Raw genomic sequence first — 15,991 nt, 5'->3', positions numbered from 1 at the left:
TTACCATTTACACAACGTGCCAACTTCACTGGTTTTGGGTTTTGTACATACATACATACATACAAACAGCACATAGTACAAGCAGCCGATTCAGTTATGCATGATGTTGAGGTCGATGGTTACCTGCTCGTAATAAGATGACCTGGTCGTCGAGGGGGAGTTCTGAGAAGTGTGGGATCCTCTTGGCCCACTCCACTAAAGTGAAGAGTTGCTTGTCGGCCGCTTGGCAGATGTTGGTGACGGGGTCGTTGGTCTACGAGCAAAGCGGGAATACCAGAAGAAAAGTCATGATGATATTTTGGAGCTGATTTGCACAACGCCTTTGGCTAGCCGTGTGCATGTTGGATCAAATCGACGTTATTTGGGATTCATGCTTTTATGACAGGAGAAAGGCTGAAGATTTGACCTTCCACCTCAATTACCTCAGGCTCAAACGCATCAAAAACATTATCTTCTACATTTGAGCAAGATCAGTTGCCTTGTTTGACCTTATATGTTGAAATGAAAATCAATAGTTTTCTTCATTTGATATGAAACTGACATTTGGAAACAGGTAAAACGTGCTTACTGGTATGACCATAAACATCTTGTGGGTGTAGCCCAAAAACAATAACATTCTTGCTGAACCATTAGTTGAAACAATTAGCTCAAGGTGCACGGAAAAATATGATTTGACCGTTGACCTCAATACTGTTCCTGCTTTGATGTAAAACAACAGGTTTACGATTCACTTCTTTACTGTATGTAAATCTGCAACCACAGAGTGTCCCCACTGTGGGATAACTGAAGTTTATCTGATCCTATCCTATATCAATACTATAAATAACTAGATGAGGCAATTCCTGAAGGAATTGCGTGTGAATGCTCCAATGCTGAAGTTGAGCTGAAATCCTGGATTTTTTTTTTTTTTAGAATTGTTGAAGTCGAGCACACAATTCCCAAACAGGTTGAATATTTTGAAGTTGGAACAGTTTGAATCAGATGGAAAATGTAGGAATTGGGAACTTTGAAAAATGTCCCATTGATTTCAATGGGAATTTTCAAACAATTTGGGAATTTCGGGAAAAGCGGGGATTTTTTTGAAAATGGTAAAAAAAAACCTTCAATGGCCTGAATGAGTTGAAATGGTTGGTGTTGACATTTTTCAAATCGGTCAAGAAATGTTGAAGTAGTAACATGTTGAGTTGAGAAATGGAATTACGGAATTCCTGGAATTTCGGGAAAACCGGGAATTTTTCCTGTTCAAAAACAACTTGTTTTTTGTCCTGATTAATAGGAATGTTTTGACTATGGAACGGTTTAAGTGGGTTTAAAAATGTAGGTGGAGTAGTTGCCAGAAAAAAGGGTGGAAACAGGGCTTTGGAAAACCAGGAATTCTGGAAAATCCTGGAATTTTTTTGAACTTGGAAAAAAGGTAGTTTGAATTTCCAGAATGGTGGAATGTGTTGAAGGTGCAATGGTTTGAATAGTTTGAAAAATGTGGAAATGGTGAATGCTTGAAAAATGGCCAATTCATTTTGAATGGGAAAAATGCCCCGGAAAACCTGGAATTCTGGGAAATTTTTTGAACTCGGAAAAAAGGTCATTTAAATTTCCAGAATGGTGGATTGTGTTGAAAGGTTGAATGGGTTGAATAGGTTGAAAAATGTGGAAATGGTGAAAGTTTGAAAAATGGCCGTTTCATTTTGAATGGGAAAAATGCACCAGAAAACCCGGAATTCTGGGAAATCTGGGAATTTTTTGGAACTTGGAAAAAAGGTAATTTAAATTTCCACAATGGAAGAATGTGTTGAAGGTGGGATGGTTTGAATAGGTTGAAAAATGTGAAAATGGTGAAAGTTTGAAAATGGCTAATTCATTTTGAATGGTAAAAATGCCCCGGAAAACCTGGAATTCTGGGAATTTTTTTTAACTTGAAAAAAAGGTCATTCAAATTTCCAGAATGGTAGAATGTGTTTAAGGTGGAATGGTTTGAATCGGTTGAAAAATGTGGAAATGGTGAAAGTTTGAAAAATGGCCAATTAATTTTGAATGGGAAAAATACCATGGAAAACCTGGAATTCTGGGAAATATGGGAATTTTTGGAATTTTTCATATAGGCTGAAAAGTTTGAAGTTGGAACGGTTTGAACAGGTGAAAAATGTGGAAGGTAGAGCACGCCAAAATCTGGAGAACAAGAATAAGTTTAAGTTGAATAATAAATAGATGAATTTTGGTGTGGAAAACCATATGTGTGAATGCTTTGGACCATTCACAGAATTAGTAATATGATATTTGTCCTTAAATACCCCCCAAAAAATTCTGGATGATATAGCCCAAAAGCGATAGCATTCTCATTAAACAAATGAACTGCAAAATACCAATTAAAGAGGTGACCCCCCCCTTAAAAAGATAATTTTAACACTTTCATCTTGTGTTAAATACAAATAAAAATCAATTATTTTCTTGCTTTGACCTAAAACCAGGTTCAGGTGTCATTATTGATTTGACCTTTGACCTCAGTTACCTTAAAACATCTTGGTGTGTGTGTGTGTGTGTGTGTGTGTGTGTGTGTGTGTGTTGGTGGCGGTGTGTTGAATAGAGTTACAAAATCAATACAGTTCTTGCTTTGATGTCAAACATCAGGTTGAAAAAAATGCTTTTGCTTAAAAAAATAAGTCTATTGTTTTTTTTAAAGAAATTATCTTGTGGAAGGTATCACCCAAAAGCAATAGTGTTCTTACTCTACGGATTAACTGCTCAACATGGATTGAAGTTATAACTCTTGAAAAAGCGTATTTGACATTGTTAGAGCCATTTCGGACGTATTTAGGAATAATATTAGCTGTATAATCACTCCCCATACAGCAATAGATGATATCTGTCTATTACCTGACCGCTTCTATGTTAGCTACCTCTCTTTGTTTATAATGTATATTTTCTGCTGGATCTACTCTCTATTTTATGCTGCAACTGTTACATATACTGTAATATTGTACATGATCATTGTTATATATTGTATATATTATATACAAATATAATTTAGTAATATAACATATCAGTATATATGATATACTGTATATATAATATGTAAATATTACATATATGTTATATTTTATATTGCTACTACAGTACATTTTTAGTGTACTTTATACCTGCATTATCCTTTCCATCCTTACACTTCCCATCCTTTGTAACTGAGCTACTGTGTGGAACAATTTCCCTTGTGGATCAATAAAGTTTGTTTAAGTCTAAGTCTATTTACACATATTTGTTATCTTTACATATCATGCTTTGTTTAAAGTAAATTTGATTATACAGCAATAGTTTAAATGACCGTATATTTGGTATTTTGCCATATTATTGGTATATAGTTTAAAATATTGTCTTTCACTTCCTATCAATGTAGTTGTGCTCTATTAGTTTGCTCCGTTTCGACTGGGTGTCGTAAAGTGCCAGTAACTGTCGTAAATGTGACAATGTTTTATTTTGAAAGGTCGAACAGGGCATGGGGCAACAGCTTTTTTTTTGACAGTGTTTAAACGTGTTAAGCGTATGTAAATTGCCTCAATGACGTCATCTGTATTATTTTTTGCTACTCTTGTTACCGTTCGTCAGGAAGAAAAGTGAAAATAAACCCCGTCATTTTTTTTTTTATACTTTGGATCGGCGTCAGCCTGTTGTTATTGTGGGACGCAGGAACAGCTGATCAAAAGAAAACCACGCGTCAGAAACTTCACGCCCTGCCGAGGAAGCGACAAAGGAAGCTGAGTTGCCGTTACAGACATTGAACAGGACTAAAAATCAATACTGCTCTCGCTATTTGCCCCTTGACCTCCACCAACTTATATTGAATAAGATTCCAAATCAGTAGTGTTCTTGCTTGAATGAAGAACAGTCCATAAAAGCTCGAAAATAATATTATTGATGTGACCTTTGACACCAATTACCTTACAGATCTTGTGGCAGGTACAGCCGTGGTCAAAAGTTTACGTACACTTGTAAAGAACATAATGTCATGGCTGTCTTGAGTTTCCAATCATTTCTACAACTCCTATATATTGTGGCCAAACAGCTCCATTTTTGTTTCATCTGACATCACATGGACAAAGATAAGACCTTCTGGAGGAAAGTTCTGTGGTCAGATGAAACAAAAATTGAGCTGTTTGGCCACAATACCCAGCAATATGTTTGGAGGAGGTGGGAGGAAGCCAGAGTACCGGGAGGGAACCCACGCAGTCACAGGGAGAACATGCAAACTCCACACAGAAAGATCCCGAGCCTGGGATTGAACTAAGGACTACTAAGGACCTTCGTATTGTGAGGCACATGCACTAACCCCTGTGCCACCGTGCTGCCACATGAAATCAATGTTACATGAAATTATTGTTACCTGAAACTTTTGTTACATGAAATTATTGTTACATTAAATTAATGTAAGATTAAATTAATGCAACATGAAATTAATGTTACATGAAATTAATATAACATAGGCTCCAGCGCCCCCCGCGACCATGAAGGGAATAAGCGGTAGAAAATGGATGGATGGATGAAATTAATGTTACATTAAATTAATGTTACATTAAGTGTTTGATATTATAATTCCAGTTTGATGAAGTCCTGAATTGATCAATTCAACTTTATTGATGAGCAAGAAGTTATGCTATGCTATGTTTAAAACTTAATGCATATTATTATATCAATATATAATATATAACCAAACTGTTAATCCAAAAGAAAAATGATATAAAGGGAATTTGGAGGGTATGAAATACAATTATTGGGCATGGTTCAAACAGTTCTTGTTATCCAGAGTTTTTTGTTGAGAACGACCAAATCATAAGTGACAAGAAGATGATTGCTGATGGCTTCAATATGTTTTTTGTTAAAGTTGGGCCTGAGCTGGCAAAAAAAATCCCAATTAATGATGAACAGCCCACGGAACTTATTGAAAAAAATCCCTTCTCGATGTTCCTTACTCCGACTGTCGAAAAGGAAGTCTTAGAGATTATTCAGAAAAGCAAGAACAAAACATCACGTGACATTTATGACCTCGACATGAGGACAGTCCGCAACGTAGCGGAAGAAATCATCAAACCATTCACACACATAATTTATCTTTTCAACTTGGACAATTTCCTTCACAAATGAAACTCTCAAAAGTCATCCCCATCTTCAAATCTGGAGACAAACACCACTTCACAAATTACCGGCCCGTCTCCCTTCTGCCACAGTTGTCAAAAATATTGGAAAAATTATTTGATAATAGAATTCGTGGCTTCATTGAAAAGCACAAATTATTATCTGATGGTCAATATGGGTTCCGACAAAATAGGTCAACTTCATTAGCTTTAAGTGATCTAATAGAGAACATTACTAATGGTATCGAGAAAAACAAATTTGTTATAGGAATCTTTATTGACTTGCAAAAGGCTTTCGATACCATTGACCACCAGATTTTGGTAAATAAACTGGAAAACTATGGCATAAGGGGAGTGGCAGGGAAATGGCTGAAGAGCTACTTGAATGAGAGACAGCAGATTGTTCAGATCGATCAACATCAATCTACACTCATGAACATAACCTGTGGAGTCCCCCAGGGGTCGATACTAGGACCCACACTATTTATAATGTATATCAATGAAATATGTAAAGTATCAACACTGCTGAAGTTCATCCTCTTTGCTGACGATACAACCATTACATGTGCAGGTGACGACATGAAGCAACTTCTGGCCTCTGTAACTGAGGAGATGATCAAGTTAAAAACTTGGTTTAATACCGACAAATTGTCTCTGAATTTAAAAAAGACCAAAATCATGCTCTTTAGCAATCGCAAAAGTAATATACCCATCAGGATTGTTATTGATGATACACCAATAGAATATGTTCAACAAAATTCATTTTTAGGAGTGGTAATAGATGAAAATATATCATGGAAGCCTCATATAAGTTACCTGAGGATAAAAGTTGCTAAATGTGTTGGAATGATGAGGAGATCATGTCATTTATTGAATAACAATGCTCTACTGTTATTGTATCATTCATTTATTATGTCATATTTAAACTATTGTGTTGAAGTCTGGGGAAATTGTTATAAATCTCATCTACAGCCTTTAGTCACTCTGCAGAAAAAGGCCATTAGGATTGTGTCCAATGTTCACTACAGACATCATACAAATACACTATTCATGGAGCTAAAGCAACTTAAACTGCACGATGTAATCAACTTTAAAACTGCTCAAATTATGTTTAGGGCATCCCAAAACTCTCCACCATCCAATATACAGAACCTATTCCAGGATAGAGGTGCTCACCATAGTTACAGTCTAAGAGGAAACAAATTATATTTTCCTAAATTTAGAACAACTTTAAAATCAATGTGCATTTCAGTGCGTGGAGTCAGTCTGTGGAACAACTTAGGGGACGAGTTAAAAACCTGTTCTAACATAATTACATTTAAAAGACTGTTTAAAAGAGAAGTAATGAAGAGGTACGAGGAGGAAAGAGAGTGATGCCCTTAGCACAGAGCGATGAGAGTGAGGTGTATATGGTCAGAGAGTGTTTGGGCCTATGTGTGTGTGTGTGTGCGTGTGTGTGTGTGTGTGTGTGTGTGTGTGTGTGTGTTTTGTCTCGCCTTGTCTTGTCTCATAGTAACAATGGTACTATTGTATTGTTAGTGTACAGGAGCTTTTCTTGTTTTTGTTTGTATAGTATTGTTCTTGTATTATATTGTTTATGTGGAATGAGTGAGAGGGGTTGGGATATTATAAGCATTTGCTTCATCCAACCCCTTTTCAAGCCTTGCATAAATGTCTCTGCCAAAATGTAAACAAACAAAAAAAGTGTGTTGTTGTACAGTGCAGGTTTGAAATAAATAGTTCAATTCAATTCAATTCAATATTATTATACCAACACTATTATTATATCAATACTAGTATTACAGTATATCAAACTGCAGTATTATATCAATAATATTATATAAATACTATTATTATACCTCCAAAAACATGCACCTGGGGATAGGTTGATTGGCAACACTAAATTGCCCCTAGTGTGTGAATGTGAGTGTGAATGTTGTCTGTCTATCTGTGATGAGGTGGCGACTTGTCCAGGGTGTACCCTGCCTTCCGCCCGAATGCAGCTGAGATAGGCTCCAGCACCCCCCGCAACCCTGAAAGGAACAATCGGTAGAAAATGGATGGATGGATGGATGTTTGCAGGAAAAAAGGTGAGACCTTTAATCCCAGGAACACCATTCCCACCATTCCTACCGTCAAGCATGGTGGTGGTAGTATTATGCTCTGGGCCTGTTTTGCTGCCAATGGAACTGGTGCTTTACAGAGAGTAAATGGGACAATGAAAAAGGAGGATTACCTCCAAATTTTTCAGGACAACCTAAAATCATCAGCCCGGAGGTTGGGTCTTGGGCACAGTTGGGTGTTCCAACAGGACAATGACCCCAAACACACTTCAAAAGTGTAAAGGAATGGCTAAACCAGGCTAGAATTAAGGTTTTAGAATGGCCTTCTCAAAGTCCTGACTTAAACGTGTGGACAATGCTGAAGAAACAAGTCCATGTCAGAAAACCAACAAAGTTAGCTGAACTGCGCCAATTTTGTCAGGAGGAGTGGTCAAAAAATCCACCAGAAGCTTGTGGATGGCTACCAAAAGCGCCTTATTGCAGTATAACTTGCCAAGGGACATGTAACCAAATATTAACATGGCTGTATGTATACTTTTGACCCAGCAGATTTGCTCACATTTTCAGTAGACCCATAATAAATTCATAAAAGAACCAAACTTCATGAATGTTTTTTGTGACCAACAAGTATGTGCTCCAATCACTCTATCACAAAAAAATAAGAGTTGTAAAAAATATTGGAAACTCAAGACATTTTGCTATTTTCTGTGTTTTAAATGCAACTCGTCTTACCGAGTTACCGGGGCTGCTGTCGGAGTACGTTTCGGTTTTGGGCTCCACGGCCAGCTCGGCGTCCAGGATCTTGTCCACAGGCATGTCTTCGTTGAAAGCGCCGGTGGACTCCACCTCGCTCTCCCCTCGCTCTTTCCCGCGCTGCCTCTCCTCCTGCACCGCTGCATTTTGAACACCAGGGTTAGTTCCGTGACAAGTTTGTTTTCCCTTGACCCGTGCATATTGTAAGACGTATACTCTCATTTACAGGGGTCGGCAACACAAAACGTTGAAAGAGCCATATTGGACCAAAAATACAAAAAACTAATCTGTCTAGAGCCGCAAAAAATGAAAAGTCGTATATACGTGTTATAATGAAGACAACACATGATGTAAGCGTCTATTATAGCTATAATAGCCTACTATCAAAATGACTGTGTCGCAGGCAGAAGCAAATCTTCGTTGACAGAAATGTTGAAATTTTATATTTATTCTACACATTTTTACAACATTAGTAAATCACAGGCTACTCAGAAGGTGAGATAACTCCCGGAAATGACTGGCTTTTAATGGCCAAATGTATAGATGTGTGTGTCCAAGTTAAAGGAAACGGCAGGATGTCTTCTTCTAATAGATTTATTACAATCTTTGGCAAGCTAGGTAATGTTTGCTGTGGTCTGGAACAACATGACACACAAACAACTATCTGAAATGCAGCCAATATTACATACAGATAATGTGTCATGAGACATGCAAAACTAAATTATATACGAAGAGGATAAAAGTAAAGGATATTAAATGAGCTCAAATATACCTACAAATGAGGCATAATGATGCAATGTGTACATACAGCTAGCCTAAATAGCATGTTAGCATTGATTAGCTTGCAGTCATGCACTGACCAAATATGCCTGATTAGCACTCCACACAAGTCAATAACATCAACAAAGCGCACCTTTGTGCATTCACGCACAGCATAAAAGGTTTGGTGGACAAAATGAGACAAAGAAGGAGTGGAAGATTTTACATGTAAACAAACTGTTGCGTCACAGTCCACACCATGGACACACATTTCCAAAACAGAAAGTGCAAGATTGTTGGAGACATTTTAAAACAAGCTATGAGTGCACTTTTGTGCATGATGTCACCAAGATGACATATCAAAACAACACTGAATTAAAGTGCACTTTTTGTACAGAACGCCGCTACAATAGTTGAAAACAAATAAAGTGCACTTTGTGCATGATGTCACACAAGATATTTCAATAACTGTCAAGTAAAAATGAGCTGCATAATAGGAAATCAAATTGTGTACGTGCTTGGCTATGTGGTAGGTTACTGCGGACGTTATCTCCTTCTGTTGTTGACTATTTTTTTCATACGGTGTTGATCTGGAAATGGAAGACGCCAGGCTCAATTGGGTCAGTGCTGGTTGCGTCGGCATTTTGTTGGGTGTGGCACCGGCCGGAGATGTTGACATGCAGAGTTTCAAGCACTCTTCATCATTCTCTAGCGGGTGCCTTTTCAAATGCCATCCATCCATCCATCTTCTTCCGCTTATCCGAGGTTGGGTCGCGGGGGCAGCAGCCTAAGCAGGGAAGCCCAGACTTCCCTCTCCCCAGCCACTTCGTCCAGCTCTTCCCGGGGGATCCCGAGGCGTTCCCAGGCCAGCTGGGAGACATAGTCTTCCCAACGTGTCCTAGTTCTTCCCCGTGGCCTCCTACCGGTCGAACGTGCCCTAAACACCTCCCTAGGGAGGCGTTCGGGTGGCATCCTGAGCAGATGCCCGAACCACCTCATCTGGCTCCTCTCGATGTGGAGGAGCAGCGGCTTTACTTTGAGCTCCTCCCGGATGACAGAGCTTCTCACCCTATCTCTAAGGGAGAGACCTGCCACCCGGCGGAGGAAACTCATTTCGGCCGCTTGTACCCGTGATCTTGTCCTTTCGGTCATAACCCAAAGCTCATGACCATAGCTGAGGATGGGAACGTAGATCGACCGTTAAATTGAGAGCTTTGCCTTCCGGCTCAGCTCCTTCTTCACCACAACGGATCGATACAGCGTCCGCATTACTGAAGACGCCACACCGATCTGCCTGTCGATCTCATGATCCACTCTTCCCTCACTCGTGAACAAGACTCCGAGGTACTTGAACTCCTCCACTCGGGGCAGGGTCTCCTCCGCAACACGGAGATGGCACTCCACCCTTTTCCGGGCGAGAACCATGGACTCGGACTTGGAGGTGCTGATTCTCATCCCAGTCGCTTCACACTCAGCTGCGAACCGATCCAGTGAGAGCTCAAGATCCTGGCCAGATGAAGCCATCAGGACCACATTATCTGCAAAAAGCAGAGACCTAATCCTGCAGCCACCAAACCGGTTCCCCTCAACGCCTTGACTGCGCCTAGAAATTCTGTCCATAAAAGTTAGGAACAGAATCGGTGAAATTAGTGGTACTTTTTGTCGCATACTTGACATATTACGGTTGTCTGTTCAACATCTTCCCGCTTGAAGCCAAACCACCGCCAGACGATGGACCCGTGCTGTTTTTCTTGGGAATTAATTATTCTTCCTCCATTTGTTACCAGATTGGCACCTTCTCTCTCTCGTATTACCACTCGCACCGCTGCGCTTGCACCACCTGCCAAGCTAACTTTACCCATGCCGCCACCTCTCTGCTCGGCGAGGGCGTATGACGTTGCACGCGCGACACTATGTGACATATGTAAGAAGGTGTGCTTGTTTTATGTCTCTGTGAGAAGGAGGGACAAGAAAGAGTGAGAAGAGCCTGTAGGGGTGTTCAAAGTGCGGCCCGGTGGCCATTTGCGGCCCGCAGGTAATTTTTTAACGGCCCCACGGCACATTCTAAAAATACGATGAAAAAAAAATAAAAAACATAAAAAGTGGTATAAAAGAGCAAACAGGTGAAATGTAACAAGAAAATGTTGCATTATTTACTCTAATAACACAAAGCTGCCATGCAGGCTGTTTCTTTCTTTAAAAAATAATAATGAATCAAAATCAATGTCATTATGAATTATTGACCTATTCAAGGCTCCATTTACTTCACATTGAATATTCCACTTTGAGATATTTTGGGGGGAAAATGTTGCATATTTTTTGGTTGCCATTTAAAAAACAAAGTTTTTTAAAGAAGGGCCTAAAACGAACCAACAAAAAACATAAACAACAATAAAACTTATAATTGACGGATAGATCTGAAGTTGATCTTGAGACTATTGTGGTAAAAGTTTTTAAAAAATGTTGGATTTATTTTTTTAAACTTTATTGAGCAGTACCCTTTTGGATCCCCAATAATTTTAGTGGGACTTTTTTTTTAAAGTGTCATTGCTCAAAAAAATAATGAATTCAAATCAATGTTGTTATGAGTTATTGACCTTTTTAAGACTCCAATTATTATATAATCTCAAATATTCCACTTTTAAATTTTATTGGGGGAAAATATTACATATTTTGTGTTTTTTTCCATAAAAAAACACGGTTTTCCTTGACAAAAATGGCATACAACTTAAATCTTTAAAAGCGTTATATTGATAGACCTAATGTTGATCTAGAGATTTAAACCTTGAATAATAATAATAATAATCATCATCATCAGCCATTGTCAGTCCACTGCTGGACGAAAGCCTCAGCATGTTTCTGCCATAGTGAACGATCTCTAGCTGCTCCCTTCCACTGCACTGTTCCCCAATATTTGTCTATCTCATCTCGCCATCTCACTCTTGGTCTTCCTCTATTTCTGCTCCCATCCATGGGTCTCCATGATGTCATTAGGGAAGTCCATCTATTATCTGTTCTACTGATATGTCCAGCCCACTTCCACTTACTGAATTTGATAGTTCTCATAATGTCTTGGACTTGCGTTTGTTTTCTCACCCATTCTTTTGTTTTTCTGTCTTTATATGTGATTCCGAGCATATTTCTTTCCATGTTGTGTTGTGCTGCTGCTATTTTCTTTTCCATTTTATTTGACAATGCCCAGGTTTCAGCTCCATATGTCATGGTTGGTAACACGCATTGATTAAAGACCTTTCTTTTTAGGCTTAACGGTATTTCTCCTCTCATGATGTTGCTCAGTTTTCCATATTGGCACCAGCCCAATCTGATTCTCCTCCCTATCTCCTGTTCTTGACTCTTTTCTTTCAGGCTGAATCTCTGCCCCAGATAGATATATTCAATAATAATAATAATACTAAATAATGACACATTTGTAATATTTTTTTTGACCAAAGCCTTTTGGGGTCCCCGGGATCAAGTCTGAGTGGAGGCCTAAATGTATCTTTTTTATACATATATTGTATTGGTTTTTAAAATAAAAAATATAAAAATGGCCCCCGCTTGCTTTGATTTTTCAGTGTGCGGCCCTCAGTGGAAAAAGTTTGGACACCCCTGCCCGCAGCTAAAAGCAACTGCGTGAGAACGTATACTCACGAAATAGTCATTTTCTACAAAGCCGCGATGTATCGAGTATATTGGATATATCGCCCAGCCCTACGTGTATTTTAGTACCTTCTCTCTTCATGCCCATGGCTAGGCACTTCTGGTAGCGACAGTACTGGCAGCGGTTGCGCTGGCGCTTGTCTATCAGGCACTCTTTGCTGTCCCGACACGTGTAGGTGAGATCTTTGCGGACGGTCCTCTTGAAGAAGCCTTTGCATCCCTCACAGCTGTACACGCCGTAGTGTTTGCCTGCATGAAAACAAACATCCTTGTTAAAGGAAATGTTTTTATACAGATGAAGCCTTCCTTCCTACCGTTACCTGAGGAGCGGTCCCCGCAGATGGCGCAGATGTGTTTGGACATCCCGCCGGGGCTGGTGCACTGGTAGTTGATGCTCCCCAGGTTTTGCAGTCCCGGCGGAGGCTTGATGTCCTCTGAGCTGCTGACGTTGTTCATAGAATTCATCTGTCATGGGAAAAAAAAAAAAGAAAAGAGGACAGGAAGTAAGATTGAACTGTGGTCTTGTGACTTGTTCCTACTTCGTGTTTTTATTTTTAATATGTCTCCGTTTCCCTTCCCTCTCGGTCACACAAGCTTTTATGGTGAAAGTGTCTGAGGTTGAAATCACGTGTCACGGTTTAAGTTCCTTAAAGGCCTACTGAAATGAATTTTTTTTTATTTAAACGGGCAGAGCAGATCTATTCTATGTGTCATACTTGATTATTTTGCGATATTGCCATATTTTTGCTGAAAGGATTTACTAGAGAACATCGACGATAAAGTTCGCAACTTTTGGTCGCTGATAAAAAAAGCCTTGCCTATACCGGAAGTAGCGTGACGTCAAAGGTTGAAAGGCTCCTCACATTTCCCCATTGTTTACAATGCAGCGAGAGCGATTCGGACCGAGAAAGCGACGATTACCCCATTAATTTGAACGAGGATGAAAGATTCGTGGATGAGGAACGTGAGAGTGAAGGACTAGAGTGCAGTGCAGGACGTATCTTTTTTCGCTCTGACCGTAACTTAGGTACAAGGGTTCATTGGATTCCACACTTTCTCCTTTTTCTATTGTGGATCACAGATTTCTATTTTAAACCACCTCGGATACTATATCCTCTTGAAAATGAGAGTCGAGAACGCGAAATGGACATTCACAGTGACTTTTATCTCCACGACAATACATTGGCGAAGCTCTTTAGCTACGGAGCTAACGTGATAGCATCAGGCTTAAATGCAGATAGAAACAAAAGAAATAAACCCCTGACTGGAAGGATAGACAGAAAATCAACAATACTATTAAACCGTGGACATGTAACTACACGGTTAATGCTTTCCAGGCTGGCGAAGCTTAACAATGCTGTTGCAAACGACGCCATTGAAGCTAACTTAGCAACGGGACCTCACAGAGATATGCTAAAAACATTAGCTATCCACCTACGCCAGCCCTCATCTGCTCATCAACACCCGTGCTCACCTGCGTTCCAGCGATCGACGGAGCGACAAAGGACTTCACCCGATCACCGATGCGGTCGGCGGCCCGGAGACGGAGGAAGTCAAGGTGAGGTCGGCGGCTAGCGCGTCTGCTATCCATCTCAAAGTCCTCCTGGTTGTGTTGCTGTAGTCCGCTGCTAATACACCGATCCCACCTACAACTTTCTTCTTTGCAGTCTTCATTGTTCATTAAACAAATTGCAAAAGATTCACCAACACAGATGTCCAGAATACTGTGGAATTTTGAGATGAAAACAGAGCTTTTTGTATTGGATTCAATGGGGTCCAAATACTTCCGTTTCAACGATAGACGTCACGCGCATACGTCATCAAACATAGACGTTTTCAACCGGAAGTTTGGCGGGAAATTTAAAATTGCACTTTATAAGTTAACCCGGCCGTATTGGCATGTGTTGCAATGTTAAGATTTCATCATTGATATATAAACTATCAGACTGCGTGGTCGGTATTAGTGGCTTTCAGTAGGCCTTTAAGGTTGGTCACATGCTGGTGTAGTTGTCTAACAGAGACAGACGGGGTCGCCACCGCGGTCCTCTGTGGGTAATAACGAGAGCTGTTGAGTAAAGCGTTGACTTTTGCACACGAATGACCTCACCCGTACTGTTCTTGTCCAAAATTTCAAGAGGCATGATGAATTCATCCCGACCGGCAATATCCCGTCTCAGCGCTGTTTTATTAACCTTTTGCCACAGTGGTCATTTTGATATAGCGAAACAATAAAAATACATTACATTATTGATTAGGGTTCCACTCCATTTAGGTTAACCTTTGGCCTCACGGTAAGTATGTTTTACTGGAGTCATCTATGGCAAGGAAGCATATTTGGTACTGCAACTAAAAAAATAGACAACAAATGGCTCACTAACAACAAAGCAATAATGATACACTAGGTTTGTGTCATGTTCGTCCTCAAACAAAAAATTAACTAAAACAAAACAAAAAAAAAATAGTCCCCCATCTTTATCCATTTTTAATCCTTCTTTAAAAATGCTCCAGGGAGCCACCGTTTAAGTGTTATAACTTCACCTTTATCTTTAGTTTTTAGGCCAAAATGCGTCCGTCCTCCCTTTTTTGTCTACACACTGTGTCTGTTTGTAAGTACTCCGTAATTGTGCGCTGCCGAACATGCTCCTCTGCTCGTAAACCAGCAATGTCACGACGTGACGAGGATAGGAGGGCGAGGGTGTGGGGGACCGGTACTTTTTAGAAGCGGTATAGTACCGAATATGATTCATTAGTATCGCGGTACTATACTAACACCATATTACTGTAAATAGAAAAAAATGTTTTATTTGATTTTGGCAACTTAGCTGCCAGTTTTTTTTCCCATAATAAAATGTGGTACCGTTATTCCATTGACAGTAATGCACCGTAAAAACGTAACATGCTGTAAAAATTTTACAGTAAAATCTATTGGTTACTTTTATAGTGTCGCAGATATTTAAGTATTTCTTTGAATTTTTCATTAAAAAGTTAGATAATTTAATATTTGTTGCAATATTGGACACTATTTTTTTCCCCTGTCAAAATGAAGAAAAAAATAAGGAAAGTAAAGAAAGAAAATATAAGGTATTTTATTGACACAGTCCACACTATGGTGAGTTCAAGAACCGCCAAAATTAGTAGAACAAAACGATGTTCACCAAATACTCTCATCAGTGAAGCATACACACAAACATATTAAACAGTGGGCTTTCTAACAATTGGAAGGTTTGTGTCATGTTTGTCCTCCAACAAAAAACAAACTAAAACATAACTAAAAATCGTCCCCCATCTTTTTCCATTTTTAATCTTTTATTAAAAATGCTCCAGGGAGCCACTAGGGCGGTACTAAAGAGCCACATGCGGCTCGTTTCAGTGTTATAACTTCACCTTTATCTTTAGTTTTTAGGCCAAAATGCGTCCGTTCTCCCTTTTCTGTCTACACACTGTGTCTGCTTGTAAGTACTCCGCGATTGTGCGCTGCCGAACATGCTCCTCCACTCGTAAACCAGCAATGTCACGACCTGACGAGGACTGGGGTGTGGGGGACCGGTACTTTTTAGAGGCGCTATAGTACCGAATATGATTCATTAGTATCGCGGTACTATACTAACACCGTATTACTGTAAATAGAAAACATTT

At 39.5% G+C, this 15,991-nt stretch overlaps 1 protein-coding gene across 2 annotated transcripts in view; it reads right to left on the bottom strand.

Moving 5' to 3' along the window:
• Positions 1-15,991, bottom strand: part of LOC133644514 (retinoic acid receptor RXR-gamma-B-like) — a 141,881-nt gene that overhangs the window by 13,721 nt on the left and 112,169 nt on the right. For both annotated transcript variants that reach the window (XM_062039046.1, XM_062039047.1), the window contains 4 exons: positions 12,676-12,820; positions 12,425-12,604; positions 7,916-8,076; positions 124-253 (listed from right to left, as the gene is read on the bottom strand). In XM_062039046.1, the coding sequence (XP_061895030.1) occupies positions 124-253; positions 7,916-8,076; positions 12,425-12,604; positions 12,676-12,820 (616 nt within the window). The remainder of the gene's footprint in view (positions 1-123; positions 254-7,915; positions 8,077-12,424; positions 12,605-12,675; positions 12,821-15,991) is intronic.

This window comes from Entelurus aequoreus, linkage group LG27 (assembly GCF_033978785.1).
Source record: "Entelurus aequoreus isolate RoL-2023_Sb linkage group LG27, RoL_Eaeq_v1.1, whole genome shotgun sequence".
NCBI lineage: Eukaryota > Metazoa > Chordata > Actinopteri > Syngnathiformes > Syngnathidae > Entelurus > Entelurus aequoreus.
This window is presented reverse-complemented; position numbering and strand designations above follow the sequence as displayed.